This window comes from Panthera onca, chromosome B1, assembly GCF_046562875.1.
Source record: "Panthera onca isolate mPanOnc1 chromosome B1, mPanOnc1 haplotype 2, whole genome shotgun sequence".
Taxonomy (NCBI): domain Eukaryota; kingdom Metazoa; phylum Chordata; class Mammalia; order Carnivora; family Felidae; genus Panthera; species Panthera onca.
The window spans coordinates 1679107-1696224 of record NC_138342.1 but is presented as its reverse complement, the minus strand read 5'-3'; the positions used below and the strand labels follow the sequence as shown (position 1 = coordinate 1696224).

At 46.5% G+C, this 17118-nt stretch overlaps 1 protein-coding gene across 3 annotated transcripts in view; it reads right to left on the bottom strand.

The window, feature by feature from the left end:
- The window catches only part of FAM193A (family with sequence similarity 193 member A), a 161134-nt gene extending 150703 nt beyond the window's left edge, over positions 1–10431 (bottom strand). For 2 of the 3 annotated variants that reach the window (XM_078446360.2, XM_078446361.2), the window contains exon 1: positions 8235–8818. In XM_078446360.2, the coding sequence (XP_078302486.1) occupies positions 8235–8468 (234 nt within the window). In that variant the 5' untranslated portion in view covers positions 8469–8818. Of the gene's footprint in view, positions 1–8234; positions 8819–9733 lie in introns of those variants that run through there. The other variant, XM_078446363.2, reaches the window with a different exon arrangement.
- Positions 10432–17118: the final 6687 nt, after the last annotated feature.

Here is a 17118-nt window from a genome sequence, read left to right as displayed (position 1 = left end):
TATTCAAATCCCAGAAGAATTATTCGTAAAGATAGGCAAGCTTATTCTAAAATATATGGAAAAGCAAAACAACTAAATAGCCAAAATATTTTTTTCTTTAAAGTTGGAGAAATCAGGGGCGCCTGGGTGGCTCAGGTCATGATCCCCCAGTTTGTGAGTTTGAGGCCCGCACCGGGCTCAGTGCTGACACCTCAGAGCCTGGAGCCTGCTTCTGATTCTGTGTGTCCCTCTCTCTCTGCCCCTCCCCAGCTTATGCTCTGTCTCTCTCTGTCTCAGAAATAAACATTAAAAGATTTTTTTTTTTAAGCTGGAGAAATCACCTTGCTCAATTTTAAGACCTGCAGTAATTAAGACATGGTATAGGCAATGAAACAGACCCACAAATCAATGGAACAGAACGGAGAGTACAGAAATAACCCACACTCAAATAAGGTCAACTGATTTCTCACAAAGGTGAAAAGCCAATTCAGTGGAGAAAGGATATCCTTTCAACAAATGGGTTTGGAACAACCGGATATCCATATGAAAAAAAAATATGAATATATATAGATAGATATGAATAGTTCATATGTACATATAGATATATATAGATATAGATATAGATAAACTAACTCAAAATGAATCACAGATCTAACTGTAAAACTATGAAACTTCTAGGAGAAAGCATAGGGAAAAAAAATCTTTATAACCTGAAGTTTCGTAAAACAAAGAGTTTACAGATATGACAGCAAAAAGTAGGATTCATAGGGGCGCCTGGGTGGCTCAGCCGGTTGAGCATCCGACTTCGGCTCAGGTCACTCACGATCTCTCGGTCCGTGAGTTCAAGCCCCGAGTCGGGCTCTGGGCTGATGGCTCGGAGCCTGCAGCCTGCTTCCGATTCTGTGTCTCCCTCTCTCTCTGCCCCTCCCCCGTTCATCCTCTGTCTCTCTCTGTCTCAAAAATAAATAAACATTAAAAAAAAATTTTTTTTTTAAAGTAGGATTCATAAAAGAAAAATCTGGTAAGCTGAACTTCATCAAAATTAAATTTTTTTCTTTGCAAAAAAAGAAAAAAAAAGCTATAGACTGTAAGAAAATGTTTGCAAATTGCATATTCAACAACACTCCTATCCAGAATTATAAACAACTCTCAAAACTCAAAAGCAAGAAAATAAACAACCCAATTAAAAATAGCCAAAGTCTTGAATAAACACTTCACCCAAGAGGATACAAGAATGGCAAACAAATACATGAAAAGTGTTCAATATCAGTAGTCATCAGGGAAATGCAAATTGAAACCACACCTATTACAATGGTTAAGATAAACACTAGGGACAAGTAGCGCTAGCAAGGATGCAGAGTCACTGGAACTCTCGACATTGCTGGTGAAGAGTCAAAAAGGTATGGCCGCTCTGAAAACTAGTCTGGCAGTTTCTTACAATGTTACCATATGACCCAGCTCCCACTTCTTAGTATCTACTATAGAAAAATGAAAATTTAATCCACACAAAAACCTGTACACAAATGTTTTTGTAGAAGCTATATTCATTTTCACCAAAACCTGGGAAGAACCTCGATGTCCACCATCGGGAAAATGAATAAACTGTGGTATATCCATACTATGGAATACTACTCAGCAGTAAAAAGGAACAATCTATTATTGGTATATGCAACTGGGATGAATCTCAAAGTGATTATGCTGAGTGAAATAAACTAGCCTCAAAAAGTTACATCCTATATGATTCCATTTATATGACTCCTCCAACAGATAAAATCATAGTAACAAAGTACTAGCTGCCAAGAGTTTAGGGGGTGGAAGAGAGTATGATCTCACAGGGATTGCACAAGGGAGCTTTTTGGGCCAAGAAAGTGTTCTGTATCCTAACAGGGGTAGTGGTTATACTAATCTATATAGATGTGTCTATATAATCGAAAATCCTGTACATTTTAAAATATCAATTTTACTACCTGTTAATTTTTCAATTAGCATACAATAAAACCACTTAGAAAAATCTACTAAATCTAGCATATCTACTAGATATGGCAATATCTACTAAAGTCAAACCACATAAACTTAGCAACTCCACTCCGATATATATGGACAGATATTCGACTGAAATGAGTACTCATGTCCACCAAAAGACGTGTACAGGAATGTGCTTATCAGCTATAAAACAAAATAACTTTGGGATGCCTGGCTGGGTCAGTTGGTAGAGCGCACGACTCTTAATCTCAGGGTCGTTAGTTCAAACCCCGCGTTATGTATGGAGCCTACTTAAAAAAAAAAAAAAAAAGTAAATAAAATAAAATAACCTGAATATCCACCAATATTAGAATGGATAATCTGTGGTATAGTTACACAATGGAAAAAGATGTATGCCATGAAAAAGAATGATGATGGGGCACCTGGGTGGCTCAACTGATTAAGGATCCAACTCTTGATTTAGGCTCAGGTCATGATCTCACAGTCTTTGAGTTCAAGCCCCACATTAGGGCTCTGAGCTGACAGTGCAGAGCCTGCTTGGGATTCTCTCTCTCTCTCTCTCTCTCTCTCTCTCTCTGCACCACCCCGCTTGTGCTCTCCCTCTACCAAAATAAATAAACATTTAAAAATATATTTAAAAAAATTAAAAAAAGATTGAGTTGCTATGTCAACAACACAGGTGCACCTCAACGTTGAGCCAAAGAGCACTGGCAGAGTGCTTTCACAAGAAATTCAAATACAGCCCAAATGCAGAACAGTGGTGGGATGACTGCAAAGGGGAACAAGGAAGCATTTTAGGGTACAGGGAATATTCTATATCTTGGTATACTGGTTACATGGGTGTGCACATGCATAAAATACTCATTCACACAGGTGCTCCTTGCAGCTGCACCAAATTGTTAATCTTAGTTAAAGCACATAAGGTTCTAGATCTTTATTTGACATACTCCCTCAGGTCACTAAGGCAAATGTGAACTAGGGAGAAAGTTATGACTGAACTTCATTTCATCACGGCAGCAATGCCTGCAACACACCCCAATGTGCCTCGAGATTCATAATCATACCATCTAACTATGTATGAATGTGCTGTAGGATGGCCTTTAAACATTATTAATAGTATCTCCTTCTTGCCACTTTTCCTTGCTGAAAAGGATTTATGTTATTACAAATGCTCCCTATACTACAACAGGTTTCTCTGACTTTAAAACTTCATTCATTCATTCATTTAAACAGAGAGAGGGAGAGAAAGAGAGAGAACATGAGAGGAGCAAAGAGAGAGGGAGAGAGAGAATCCCAAGCAGGCTCCACACTCAGAGCAGAGTCCTATGGTGGGCTTAATCCCAGAGCTGTGAGATCATGAACTGAGCCGAAATCAAGAGTAGAACGCTTAACCGACTGAGCCACCCAGGTGCCCCCTGACTTTAAAACTTTAATATCGCAGTTTGGAAATGTACTTTGATCCCTACCGCCAAACGGCTTCCTTTTACAAATCTCTAACAGCATTACAAAAACAGCTCTAAATTCCCTTTTGAGTCCTCCATGAGTGTAAACTATGTGTAAGTTGACATTCCAATAGCCAGTGACTGGGTCAATTTCCATAATAGAGGAATTCTGGTTTTTGCAAATAACGTGGGCGTGACTGAATTTTGCACACCCATTCAGAAAACAGAACTGTGATTGTGTAAATATTTTTATTTTGTATATAATACCTAAATGTTTAATTGTTAAAAGGTGAAAAAGCCAAGATCAGTTTTATTTGAAAAAGAAAAAATGCTGGTAATATCAGGTTGTAAAGTACTATTCATCTTTTTGCTCCGTAAGTAATACTCACTGTAGAAAAGTCTTAAAGTTTGAGGAATGTGCAAAAAGGAAAAAAGAAAGCCATCAGAATTTCCACCCCAAATTTTTTTTTTCAAGTAGGCTACATGTGGAACCCAAAACGGGGCTTGAACTCACAAAACATGAGATCAAGACCTGAGCTGAGTTCAAGAGTCAGAAGCTTAACCAACTGAGCCACCCAGGCACCCCAACCACAAAATATTTTGACGCATATCGTATCAGACTCTCCTATGCAAATACATACACACAGATATTTTACAAATATGGGTTCATGCTACAAATGTTTTCTATTGTGGGGAGCCTGGCTGGCTCAGTTAGTAGAGCGTGAGCCTCTTGATCGCGGGGTTTTGAGTTCAAGCCCCACACTGTGTGTAGAGGTTACTTAAAAATGGAATCTCTGGCGCACCTGGGTGGCTCAAGTCATGATCTCGCAGGTCCTTAGTTGGAGCCCAGCATCGGGCTGCTGTTGGATCTTCTGCCCTCTTCTCTCTGCCCCTGCCCCACTTGAGCTCTCTCTCTCTCAAAAATAAACAAACATTCAAGAAAAACAGAATCTTTAAAAATTATTGATGAGGGGCACCTGGGAGGCTCAGTCGGTTAAGCCTCTGACTTCAGCTCAGGTCATGATCAATATCACGGTCTGTGAGTTTGAGCCCCTTGTTGGGCTCTGTGCTGACAGCTCAGAGCCTGGAGCCTGCTTCGGATTCTGTCTCTCTCTCTCTCCCTCTCTCTCTCTCTCTGCCCCTCCCCTGCTCACGCGCTCTCTCTCTCTCCCTCTCTCAAAAATAAATAAATATGTTTTTAAATTATTGGGGTGCCTGGGTGGCTCAGTCGGTTAAGCGTCTGACTTCGGCTCAGGTCATGATCTCATGGTCCGTGAGTTCGAGCCCCGCGTCGGGCTCTGTGCTGACAGCTCAGAGCCTGGAGCTTGCTTCAGATTCTGTGTCTCCCTCTCTCTCTGACCCTCCCCTGTTCATGCTCTGTCTCTCTCTGTCTCAAAAATAAATAAACATTAAAAAAATAAATAAATAAATAAATAAATAAATAAATTATTAATGAGCTACAAACGTTTTCTGTTTTATAAGCTTCCTTATTCACTCAATACACCATGAACATTATGAAAATTATATTTTAAAATAGAAATGCAAAACAATAAGATATATTCATGATACCCTTCACCACCAACTTTTCATTTCAGGGCCAACCCTTTATTGTTGCATCAGAGCAGACCACCAAATGAGGCTATTAGAACGGGGCTTATCCAAGACCCAGCCATGCCCACTGTTCTTGACCGCATACTGTGTTCCCATTCCACAAGCGGAAAAAGCTTGATCGATAGCATCCTGTGGCAAAGTCCTTAATAAAGTCCAGCCCAGCCTCCTGGAAAATAATGACTGTGTACATACGTAACAGTGCGTGCCACCAGGCACTGTTTATTTATTTAATTCGTACAATAACCCTAGAAGCTAGGTGCCAGATCACTTAGAACACTGAAGCAGCCTGAGGTTTGACAGCTTGCTTGAGGGCACAGAGCCTATCAAGTTGTATACTCAAGTTTTGCAGCCAAAGACTCTATAAGCTACACTGTATCTTCCTACTTACCCCTCAGCCCTTACTTCTGTGTAGAAGCCACCCACATGCACAAAGGCCCTCTGTGCCTGAGCAGCTACCCTGATGAAGGTGGTCCTCGGCTAACACTCAGTGCTGTGCCCAGAACACAGGACGCCTCCTGGGAATCCAGACCGTCCTTCCACTCTTACTCCTCTCTCAGATACCTTCTGCCCTGGTGACCCTACATAGAATGGAAAGGATGCAACCCCGGAATCAATCAGAAGCTTCTTCTGGAAATGCAAGGCCAGTACCCACTCTCTGTTGTTTGTTGACAAACACTTCTTTGAATGCCTCTTCTGCACCAGACAAGGTTCCCCCAAAGAGTTCACCATCTATGGGGAGACAATCCAGAGGCTTCAGAATTACAGTAAAAATTTTTGTGATCAGTTATCAAGAACACTTTCAGCTTTGCCACCATGGGTATCTTTCATGCACTGTTATCAAAAATACTTGTGAAGATTTTTTAAAACTTAAGATACTTTATTTAATAACATTGTCAAGTTAGCTAACATACAGTGTATACAGTGCAGTCTTGGCTTTGGGAGTAGAGTCCCATGATTCATGGCTTACATACAACACCCAGTGCTCGTACCAACAAGTGCCCTCCTCAGTGCCCATCTCCCATTTTCCCCTCTCCCCCACCTTCCCCATCCACCCTCAGTGCCCATCACCCATCTTCCCCTCCTGCCCCCCCCATCCACCCTCAGTTTGTTCTCTGTATTTAAGAGTCTCTTATGTTTGCCTCCCTCTCTGTTTGTAACTTATTTTTCCTTCCCTTTCCCTATGGTCTCATGCTAAGTTTCTCAAATTCCACATATGAGTGAAAAAACTTAAGATACAACTTTACAGAGAATGTTTCTCAGAGCACAAGTCACAAATCAATAGAACACAGTAAAGTAATTCTGTGTACTACAACCGTTTTATTAATGAAACGGAATGAAATAGAAAAGACAAAAAAATATCAGAATATCATTTTGTAGGGGCGTCTGGGTGGCTCAGTCGGTTGAGCACCTGACCTGGCTCAGGTCACGATCTCACGGTCTGTGAATTGGAGCCCCACATCAGGCTCTGTGCTGACAGCTCAGAGCCTGGAGCCTGGTTCGGATTCTGTGTCTCCCTCTGTCTCTGCCCCTCCCCTGCTCATGCTCATGCTCTCGCTCTCTCTCTCTCTCTCTCTCAAAAATAAAAACATTAAATATATATATATATACACACCACTTTGTAAAACTTCTGTTGTGTAAGAGGAAGCAGGCACTACAGGTCTTAATATATCTTATTTCTCACAGGGGATCGTGGTCAAAAACCTTGACTCATAAGTTTAACAGTAAGGCAGTCTTGTCAAAAATCATACTAGATAGATGGTTATATATGAGTTTGAGTAATGTGATTGGAATAATAAACTAAAAGAAGACTGTTTTAGCTAAATATTGCAAAATAAGTGGGATTTATTAAAACCTGAAACAATAGTATCACCAACTTGTTTTTACTGAATGGGTAGAAGTGGTATATTTTACACCAAGCTATAGCAAATATTATCAACATTTTTGTAAAGGATTTGCATAGGCAGACGGCCTACTCTTACCTCCCCAGCAGCAGCAAACACTACCCTTAATTTACAGCTCAAAGATCCAAATGCCCAAACTTCATCCTTGACCCCAACAACTACACCTGTGTTGCTCTCCAGGGTGTTGGAAAAGGGTAACCTCTGTAGAATGAAGTCCAGGCCTATGATCCAGGATCCCAAACAAACGTGACAACATCATCGAAAGAAAGCTCCCACAACCGCACTTTTTACACTACAGAGAACACTGAAAATACTTTAAACTGAAACGAAAGTACACATGCGTTACTGTATGTTCACTTAATAGCAAAAGCATCAGAAAGCCATACCACGTGCAATCATGTATCTGCTCTCACTACAGACCATTCCTAAACAATATTTAGAATCTTGCATAAAACACTTTGCCTCGTGATTTCGCACACAAATACTCCTGATGAGGCTTTCTTTTAAATTGCAAATGTCTTTAAAAGAACTGAATTTAACGGTTCTAAAGACGCGACTTTCGCAAAGTCCGTTATCTTTCAGTAGCCAAGTGAACGACTGGAAATGACCGTGTCAGGTGCACACCCTCCTACTACCATCGTGTCTTCTGAAGTGTTGTGACCGATGTCAGAGGAACAAAGGTGCAGCAACCCACAACTGGTACATGCACTGTGTGCTTGCTGCTTTCATCAACAACACGGGAGAAAAAACTCATTTTTCAAATTCCTTAAGTTCAGACACTGAATATATGTCTGAGTAACCAGACCCCCAATGACCCCCAAAACTTTTTTAAAAAGCTGGGCTCCGGAAGACTGTCAGGTGGCTCTCAAACGACCGTATCGGAGCCGAAAGAGAAAACTTCGAGGCAGGCACTACTCAGTCATCACTTGCAAGGGATGCAGAAGGCAGCCGCCGTGAAACAACATTTGAAAGCACTCCCAACTACGAAGGGAAGCCCCGCTCGTCACCTGACTCCTAATTCTCCTGGAATTGCACACCAGCAATTTCAAGGACGCGCTCCGCGCGGGGCGAGATGGCACCACCCCCGGGTCCGTGACAGCGGCGCGCAGGTGGGCAGAGGCACAGGCAGCGCCGCGCGCCGCACCCAGGAGATGCCGGCACCTGGCGCGGGCAGCCCGCGGGAAGGCTGTCACCGCGCTAGCCGCCGGCGGCCCCGGCCCCGGCCCGCCCGTTAACCCGCGCGGAGTCCGGCCCCCGGCGGGAGGGCCGCCCGCGTCCGCCCGCCCACCCCGCCCCCGCCCCCGCCGCCGCCGCTTACCTCGAAGTAGCCTCCGGGGGCGGCGCCGCCCGCGCCCGCGCCCGCGCCGAGGGGCCCGTTGGCCGCCGCCGCGCCGCCCGGGGCCGCCAGGCCCGCGGCCTGGGAGCCGCGCAGCGCCGCCGCCGGGCCGGCCTTGCCGCCGCCCGCACCGCCGTTGCCCCCGCCCGAGCCGCCGCCGCCGCCCCGCTTGTTCTTCCGGCGCTTGGCCCCGCGCTTGGCGTCGGCCGGGCTCATGGCGGGCGGGCGGGGAGAGGGCGCGGAGCGGGCGCGGGGCCGCGGGCGGCGGCGGAGGGCGGGGAAGGCGGGGAGGCTGAGGCGGCGGCGGGGCGCTCCGGCCGGCCGAGGGCGGGGGGGGGCGCTACGCGGGGTCGCCTCCGGGCGGGGAGGGCCGGGCGGGCGGGAGCTGCGGGGAGGCCGCTGGGCGGGAGGAACAGCGAGTCCACCGGGCCCGGCGCCGCCGCTGACCAGAGTTAGAGTCCAATATGGCGGACACAAGGGGAAAGGGATCCCAGTTTACGTCGGGGGAGGGGGAAGGAGCGGCGGGGAGGGGGAGGGGTGTGGGCGCCCTCCCCCCCCCCCACGCCTTACTCCGCCCTCCCGAGCGCCGCTCCCCCTCTGCCTCGCCCGCCCCCTCCCGCCGTTAACGAGCGCCGGCGCGCAGGGCACGCCGGGAGTGGGAGTTCGCGCGCCCGCGTCGCCGCCGGGGACACACGGTGGGATGACCACGGTTCCCGTCAAGCCTCGCGCGGCCGAGCGCCCGGACGCCGAGAGGGGCTGAGCCGGGGGCTGGGGGGAGTCGCCTGCGCCGGTGACGTCACCGTCGCTGTACGCACAGCCCAGTCACGCCCGCGTCGCTTGGCCTTCTGGGAGTTGTAGTTGGACGGAAGGGCCGTGCCGGCGCGAGGCACCGTCGCCCGCGGTGGACGAACTACAGGGTTGGAGACGAGGAGTTCCGCCTCTTTGACAGGCACGCATACGCCCCGGCGTCCTGCGCCCCGCCCCCCGGGTGCCGCAGGCCGGCCCGGCCCCCGGGATGCACCAGGCCGGGAACCGGGCTCTGGCCCGCCGGGAGGGGCCCGGTGACCTTGGTCCGGCTCTGGGTGCGAGTCCGCCTCCCCCACTTTCTGGCTCTGTGACCTTGGGCCGGTCCCCTAGTCAGAACCCAGGTGACTCGCTGGGGATGAGAACGACCTGCCTCGTGGGCTTGGGTGGGGTTCCGGAGGGCGCCTGGCCCAGCGGTGCGCGGAGCTGCTGCCCCGAGAGCCCGGGCGCCTCGGGTCGGGGTCCGCCCTGGGAGATGGAGCAGCCTGTGCAGAGCAGCCGTGGCTGTACCAGGGCCCGGCCCGGCACACCTGTCGGTTAGCGTAGGACCCCAGGGCCTGCAGACGCCCTTCCCGAGCTCGCCCTCTCCCTGCTCCCGCGTCCGGGGCTCTGGTGCCTAGTGACCGGGCAAGGTCCCGGATGGTCCCGACGTTTCTCGCGACCTCGCGTTCACCCACCTCGCAGGGCGTGCCTCCGACCGTCCCAGGCCTTCCAGTGCTCTCTGCCCCGCGGGGCCTCAGACTCCCAGGTCAGAAATCTAAGCTCTCCGCCTGGACCCTCTTCCTCCCCGGGCCGCTTGCCCATCATCAGCAAGCCCCAGGTACAGTTCTGCCCTTAGGACAGGAGCGGTCCTTTGCCTAGGCCCTGCATTCCTGAGCGCCCCACTTATCACAGTCACCGAGACACCAAAAACATCCTTTCCCCCTCGGGTTCTGTGGGTGGTTACAGGGCCGAGATACCATTAGCTCTGGGCCTGCCCACATCTCTTTGCCTAACCTCACCCTTGCCCCAGCTGCAGTCACCGTCTTCAAATCCTCTGACCCATTCTTCATGACACAACCAGAATGAGCTAAATCAACCCTCTGCTTAAAGCCCTTCAGGGACTCTACTTGTCAGCAAAATAAAGGCCCCTCCCCCCTCCCAGAGGGTTTTGGATGACCCTGCCCTGACGGTGGTGTTTGAGAGAGTGGGTGGGGGAAGCCTGCTCAACCTCCTTTGACACTCCTCCAGGTAAACAAAGTCTTGGGCTGCTCCCCACCCCATGGGGGCTGGGTCAGACACTCCCTTCTCCCACAGCCCCTTTGCTTTCCTTTATCATAGCACATAGACACTAGATTGAGATTTTTGGTATTCACCAGTATCCCCGGAGAGGTCTTAGGGGGCTGGGAGGACATGGGAGTGCCTGACTCATGCACCTGTGAATCCCAGCTCCTGCCAAGCAAGGGCTGGGCACACACCAATCCAGTATTTGCTGGATGAATGAATGACATAATAATGACCATTTGTCAAATAGTTATGTACCAGCCACTCTGCCTGCTGCTGTATCCTCTCATCTAATCCACATAACCACTCTTGAGATAGGCACCATTAGCTCTATATTGTGGATGAGAGACTGAAGTTCATAGATGTTAAGGGATTTGTCCAAAGTCATCCTGATAGTCAGAGGCAGGGCCAGAATTCCAATTCAGCTGTGGCTCTGGTGTGACTTTTAGGTTCTGGCTGAGCACAGGGTGATACAGTTGGGAGTTCCTCTGAGGGCCACAGACCAGGGAAACTTCTCTAAGGTGAACTGAGCAAGAGCCAGTCACTCACAGAAAAGGCATTTCAGCAATGCAAGACTGTGGAGCAGAGACAAGCTCCCTAGGTCCCAGGAAACTACAAAGCCAACTGTGGCTAGAGCAAGTGAAGATGGTCGAAACTGCGGTCATCCGCAAGGAAGCCGGATTTTGTTCTAAATGCAACTGGGAGCCATGGAGGGTTCTGAATAGAGTGTGTCAGGGTAGGATGTGTATTTTTGACAGAACTCCAGATGTTGTATAGAGAATGGATGTCAGGGGAGCAAGATTGGGGTGCAGGACACTCCTGACAACCTTGTAGGGTGCAGAGGGTGCTTCTGGCAAACAAGTGATGAAGCAAAGACATGAGCAGTTGTTCTCAACCTTTGTATTTCATTAGCTTCCCCTGAGGAAAAATGCATAAGAAATTAGGGGGGGGGAGTTAAATACTAAGGAATAAGATTTTGTCTGGCAAGGCTAAGCTCTGGAGGGCCACAAAACATTGTAATATCTAAAATTTGTTTCTCCCCCTAAGAATTCATCTTCACCCCCCCACCTTGAGGAGTGTATTAGCATTCACCACAGAAACAGTACCAACCTCTATGTACGTGTGTGTGTGCAAGAGAGGGACTGAGGCTGATTTATTGTAAGGAATTGGCTCACAAAATGATGGAGGCTGGCAAGTCCTGAAATCTGCAGGCAGCAAGCTGGAAACCCGGTTCAAGTCCAAAGGCCTGACAACCAAGCAGGTCAATGGTATAATTCTAGTCCAAAAGCCTGTAGGCTGGAGACCCAGGAAGAACTGCTGATTTGGTCTGAGTCCTGGGGTAGGAAACAACGATGCAGCTCAGAGATACTCAGGCAGTGGGAGCTCCGTCTTTTCTTTGTCTTCAGGCTCTCAACTGATTGGATGAGTCCCACTGACACGGGGGAGGGCAATCTGCTTTGCTCAGTTTACTGATCCAAATGCTAATCTCATCTTCACAAATACATCCAGAGTCACACTTGACCAAATGTCTGGGCACCTGTAGCCCAGTCAGGTTGACACAGGAAATTAACCATCACAAGGGAGAATGTACAACATAAAGGCCAGGAAAGGTCTTATATACGCTTAGAAGTAAGAGAAGCTCAGTCCAGCAAGAGTGTGAGTGGTCACAGGGAGGTGTGGGCAGTGACCTTAGAGAGGACTTAAGCTTGGTGATGGCTATTCAGCACACCGAGAGCCTCTTAGAACTAACTTGCAGGGAAAGGCAGCATATGTTGGATATGTTTTTGTAAAAGTGAAGTTTTATTACTTTCATAATGCAATAAATATTGTTGGGGCGCCTGGGTGGCTCAGTCGGTTAAGCGGCTGACTTTGGCTCAGGTCATGATCTTGCGGTCCGTGAGTCCGAGCCCCGCGTCGGGCTCTGTGCTGACAGCTCAGAGCCTGGAGCCTGTTTCAGGTTCTGTGTCTCCCTCTCTCTGACCCTCCCCCATTCATGCTCTGTCTCTCTCTGTCTCAAAAATAAATAAACTTAAAAAAAATTTTTTTTTAATAAATATTGTTGACCAAGATATGAATACGCACTAATAACACAGGACAACTTTTAACAAAAAATTAGATAAGTTCATTATTTCACAATTCATAACCCGTAAGCATTACATAACAATGAAAGCCTTTTCTAATTTCTGGCTTTATTAAGTCTGTAGAAAGAACGGTTGGACACCTCTGCTCAGGCCATTTCTTTGCCCCAAGCAGAACCATAGCAGCAAGCTTCTGTCCCCAAGCAGGGCACAGGGAATTCTCTGCAGAAACTTAACAACGTGAGGACAGATATGAACATACATACTATATCGTTTGGGGATAGCAAATAATCAGGCCGTTCTTGACGCTCACCCTAAATTGAAGTCTGTAGGTCAATAAACTACCCACGTGGAGCTTCTAATCAGCTTGTAAACATGAGAAACAGTCAAGGATCACCAGTCATTTAAGAAACAGCTCAAGCACAGGGGCACCTGGGTGGCTCAGGCGGTTAACCGGCTGACTTTGGCTCAGGTCATGATCTCGCAGTTCATGAGTTTGAGTCCCACATCAGGCCCTGTGCTGACAGCTCAGAGCCTGGAGCCTGCTTCGGGTTCCGTGTCTCCCTCTCTGCCCCTCCCTGCTCCCGCTCTGACTCTGTCTCTCTCAAAAATAAACATTAAAAAAAAAAAAAAGGCTCAAGCACAGATTAAAAAACAACGTGTATGAAAGGGACAGGCAAAGAAAGTGTTAATGGAAGGAATCAGAAAATTTTCAAAAAGCTGCTAATATCCTGAAAGATATTTAAGAAAATAGTCTTGGAAACTAAAAATATAGGCAAAATTGTAAAAGAAATTCGGCAGAAGCATTGCAAGATAATGTCCGGGAAGTTATCCAGAAAGTAGAACAAAAAGATACAGAAAACATTTCTTGGAGAGAAATGAGACTTATAAAAGTTCAAACCAGGAGATCCCACAACTTTCTAAGGGTTCTAGGGGGAAAAGTGGAGGGAAATAACTTTGGAAAGAAATACAGTTTACCAGAAATAAAGACTTGAGTGTCCAGGTTGAAAGAGTCCACTGAGGATGGTGACTAATTGTAGAAAGTCAGAGATAAATAAAACGGCCTAAAACATGCAGAAAGAAAAAGAGGAAGTCATATTTTTAAAAAAAAAGGGAGGGGGGCGCCTGGGTGCTTCAGTGGGTTGAGTGTCCGACTTCAGCTCAGGTCATGATCTCACCGTCAGTGGGTTCGAGCCCCGCATCGGGTTCTGTGCTGGCAGCTCAGAGCCTGAAGCCTGCTTCGGTTTCTGTGCCCCTCTCTCTCTGCACCGCCCCCCCCCCCACGCTCTGTTTCTCTCTCGTCTCTCAAAGCTAAATAAACGTTAAAAAAAAAAAAAAGACACAGGGAAAATTTCTCACTAAACGTCTTAGCAGTAACAACATTTGGTGCTAGATAGTGGAGCGTGGATTTCAAAATTCTGAAAGAAAATCACATACAATGTAGAATTATATGGACAACAATTCTGGAGATTCAAACTGCATTTTTCAGGTAAACAGACTGTAACATGACAACAAACCCTAAAGTACCAGGACAGGCATACCTGGGAGATAGTGGGTGTTTGGTTCCAGACCGCTGCACAAGGTCCTAAAACTGTGAGTCAAATAAACTTCTGGTTTCCCAGTATAAGAGTTATGTTTGCAGTACACTATAGTCTGTTAAATGTGCAATAGCATTTTGTATACAAAAAAAAAAAAAAAAATGCCATACCTTAATTTAAGAATGCTTTGCTGCCCAAAAATGTTAACCATCACCTGAACTTTTAGTGAGTTGTAATCACAGGTTACCGCAACAAATACAATAATAATGAAACAGTTTGAAATGTTGTGAGAATTTCCAAAACGTGACTGAACAAACAGTTCTGGAAAAATGGGGCCAACAGACTTGCTTGACACAGGGTTGCTGTACACCTTCAATTTGTAAAAGACTCAGCATAGCTGAAGCTCGCTGAAGCGAGGCACAGTAAAATAAGGTATGCCCATAGGTCTAGTTCCCACATACGCCTGAGACTGTTAAGTCTCTCTCCTCTGTCTTATAACAGACATGTGACCTCAAGGGTCACCCAATCTTGAGAGTGATGGAGAACGGCTTGGAAATTAAATGTATAACCAAAACTGTAAAAGAAAACCAGCAGTTGGGTTGGAAGATAAAGTTAAGATTATACAAAAAGCAGAAAAAGGCAGATGGAAATAGGAGCAAGGGGGCCTGGGTGGCTCAGTCAGTTGAGCATCTGACTCTTGATTTCGGCTCAGGTCCTGATCCCAGGATTGTGGGATTGAGTTCTGGATCGGTCTCTGCGCTGAGCGTAGAGTCTGCTTAAGATTCTCTCTCTCTCTCTCTCTCTCTCTCTCTCTCTCTCTGCCCCTCCCCTCCGATTGCACATTCTAAAAAAAAAAAAAAAAAGAAGAAATAAAGAAACAAAGAAAAAATAGGAGAGAAAATATAATTACAAGTTCAGTTGAGGAGGTGGGACAACTCCCTAGTAGGGGTTAAAAAAAAAAGTTAAAAATTGAAAAAAAATATCCAGCCCAAATTAGAACAGGACGATGAAAGCCTGTAAGGAAAAATAGCACCTGACATTTGAAGTTATTTGATGTCTGAAATTGAGGTAAAAGATTGGATACATGGCTGGTGTGAAAGAACACACCAGCCACTATCTGATACAGGAACAACAGAGTCACCATGATACACTCCTGATTATTGACTTAACTAGAACATATATGTGTAAATATATGTATATACATATGTATATGTACATATACATATACATATATGTGTAAATATGTACATACATACACAAAATATAAGAAAAACACAGATGTTTAAGAAATGGGAGAGGGCCTAAAGACCTAGGCACGGGGGTCCATTTTTCCCTGAGTGTTTTCCAGTACTTAGGACACAGGGCTGAGAAGCAAGGCTTTGTCTGAAAAGAGGATACTATTGGGAAGTCTTCTGCGGTGAAAAGACAAAACTGACTTGGGGCTATAATCCCAGTGAGAGGATAAGTTACTGAACCTGACAGTTTTTCTCTCAAGACACTGCCAAATTCTCATACCCTGTAGGCAGGAAGCTAAAAGATAAAGCTTCTGGGATGAAGAAAGACCCTGAGAAGCAGAGTAGAGGTCTGGCAATTTTACCAAGCTGAAAAGACAAGGATTATAGATCAGGCCTAAGCAGAGAGAGGCGCCCCAGTGCTCACTGGGAAGCTCTCGTGGCATCCTGACAGTGGGAAGTGACCCAGTAGACAGAGCTTAGCGAACGACAACACAGCCTTAATATAACTTAATGTGCAACCAGGCTGAGGTGACTGGCACCTGCTCTATGTGCCTAGCAGAGGAAGATATCGCATCCCCTACAACGTCTTATGCTCAAGGTCAGCTTTCAGCTAAAAATGTTGTGGCCTGGGGGCACCTGGGTGGCTCAGTCAGTTGAGCATCCAACTCTTGATTTTGGCTCAGGTCATGATCCTGGGGTCGTGGGATAGAGCCCCACATCAGGTTCCACATGGAGCCTACTTAGGACTCACTCTCTCTCTCTCTCTCTCTCTCTCTCTCTCTCTCTCCCCCTCCCTCCTTCTGTCCCTCTCCCCTGCTCACACACATTCTCTCTAAAAACAATTTTTAAAATGTCATGGCCTGTCAAAATAAAAAAGTAAAAAATTGACTGAAAATAAAAACACAAAAGACTAAAAACAAACCCATAGGCAAGTCACATACTGGAGCTGGTATGCGAAGACTGTAGAGTAATTACAATTAATGTGCTCAAGAAATTAGAGAAAAAGGTGTAAAAACAGATGGAATAATGGAGAATTTCACCTGGGGATTGAAATCTGTAAGAATATTAGCTAAAACTAGGGGCGCCTGGGTGGTTTAGTCAGTTGAGAACCCGACTCTTGATTTTGGCTCAAGTCACGATCTGCCAGTTTGTGGGATTGAGCCCCACGTCAGGCTCTGCACTGACAGCACAGAGCCTGCTTGAGATGATCTCTCTTGCGCTCTGTTCCCCGCCCTCCCCCCCTCTCTCCCTGTCTCTCTCAAAATAAATAAACATTAAAAAATATATTAGCTAAAACTAAAAAATAACTAAAACTAAGAATAGATGAACAGATGAGACATAGCAAAAGCAGAAGAGGATTAATGAATTGGAAGATAATTCAGTATTAAACATCTTAACTAGCACACAGAGAAAAAAACAATTGATGAAACAGAAAAAAGACCAAGAAATAGATAAGACGCAGTTGAAGGTCTAACAGTGTGTAATTGGAGTCCCAAAAGGCAAGAGAGAATGCCACAGAAGCAGAGTTCTCCAAAGCTGACGATAGACATCCACCCAGTTTCAAGAGTCCCTGTGAACCCAGGCAGGATGAATACAAGCAAACCTGACACCCAGGCACATCATTGTCAAACTGCTGAAAACAAAGACAAAGACAACTTTTAGCCAGAGAAAATCATCACCTCTCTTCAAAGGCAGGTGTCAGCTAGATGCAACAGAAATGAAGATGGGAGACAATGGAATGACCTAGTTGTTGTTGTTGTTGTTGCTGTTGTTGAATTTATCTCAAGAGAGAAAAACGTGAGCGGGGGAGGGGCAGAGAGAAGGAGAGAGAGGGAATCCCAAAGAGGCTCTGCGCTGACAGCCCCAACTCGGGGCTCAATCTCACACACCAAGAGATCATGACCAAGGTTGAAATCAAGAGTCAGATGCCCAAACCGACCAACTGAGC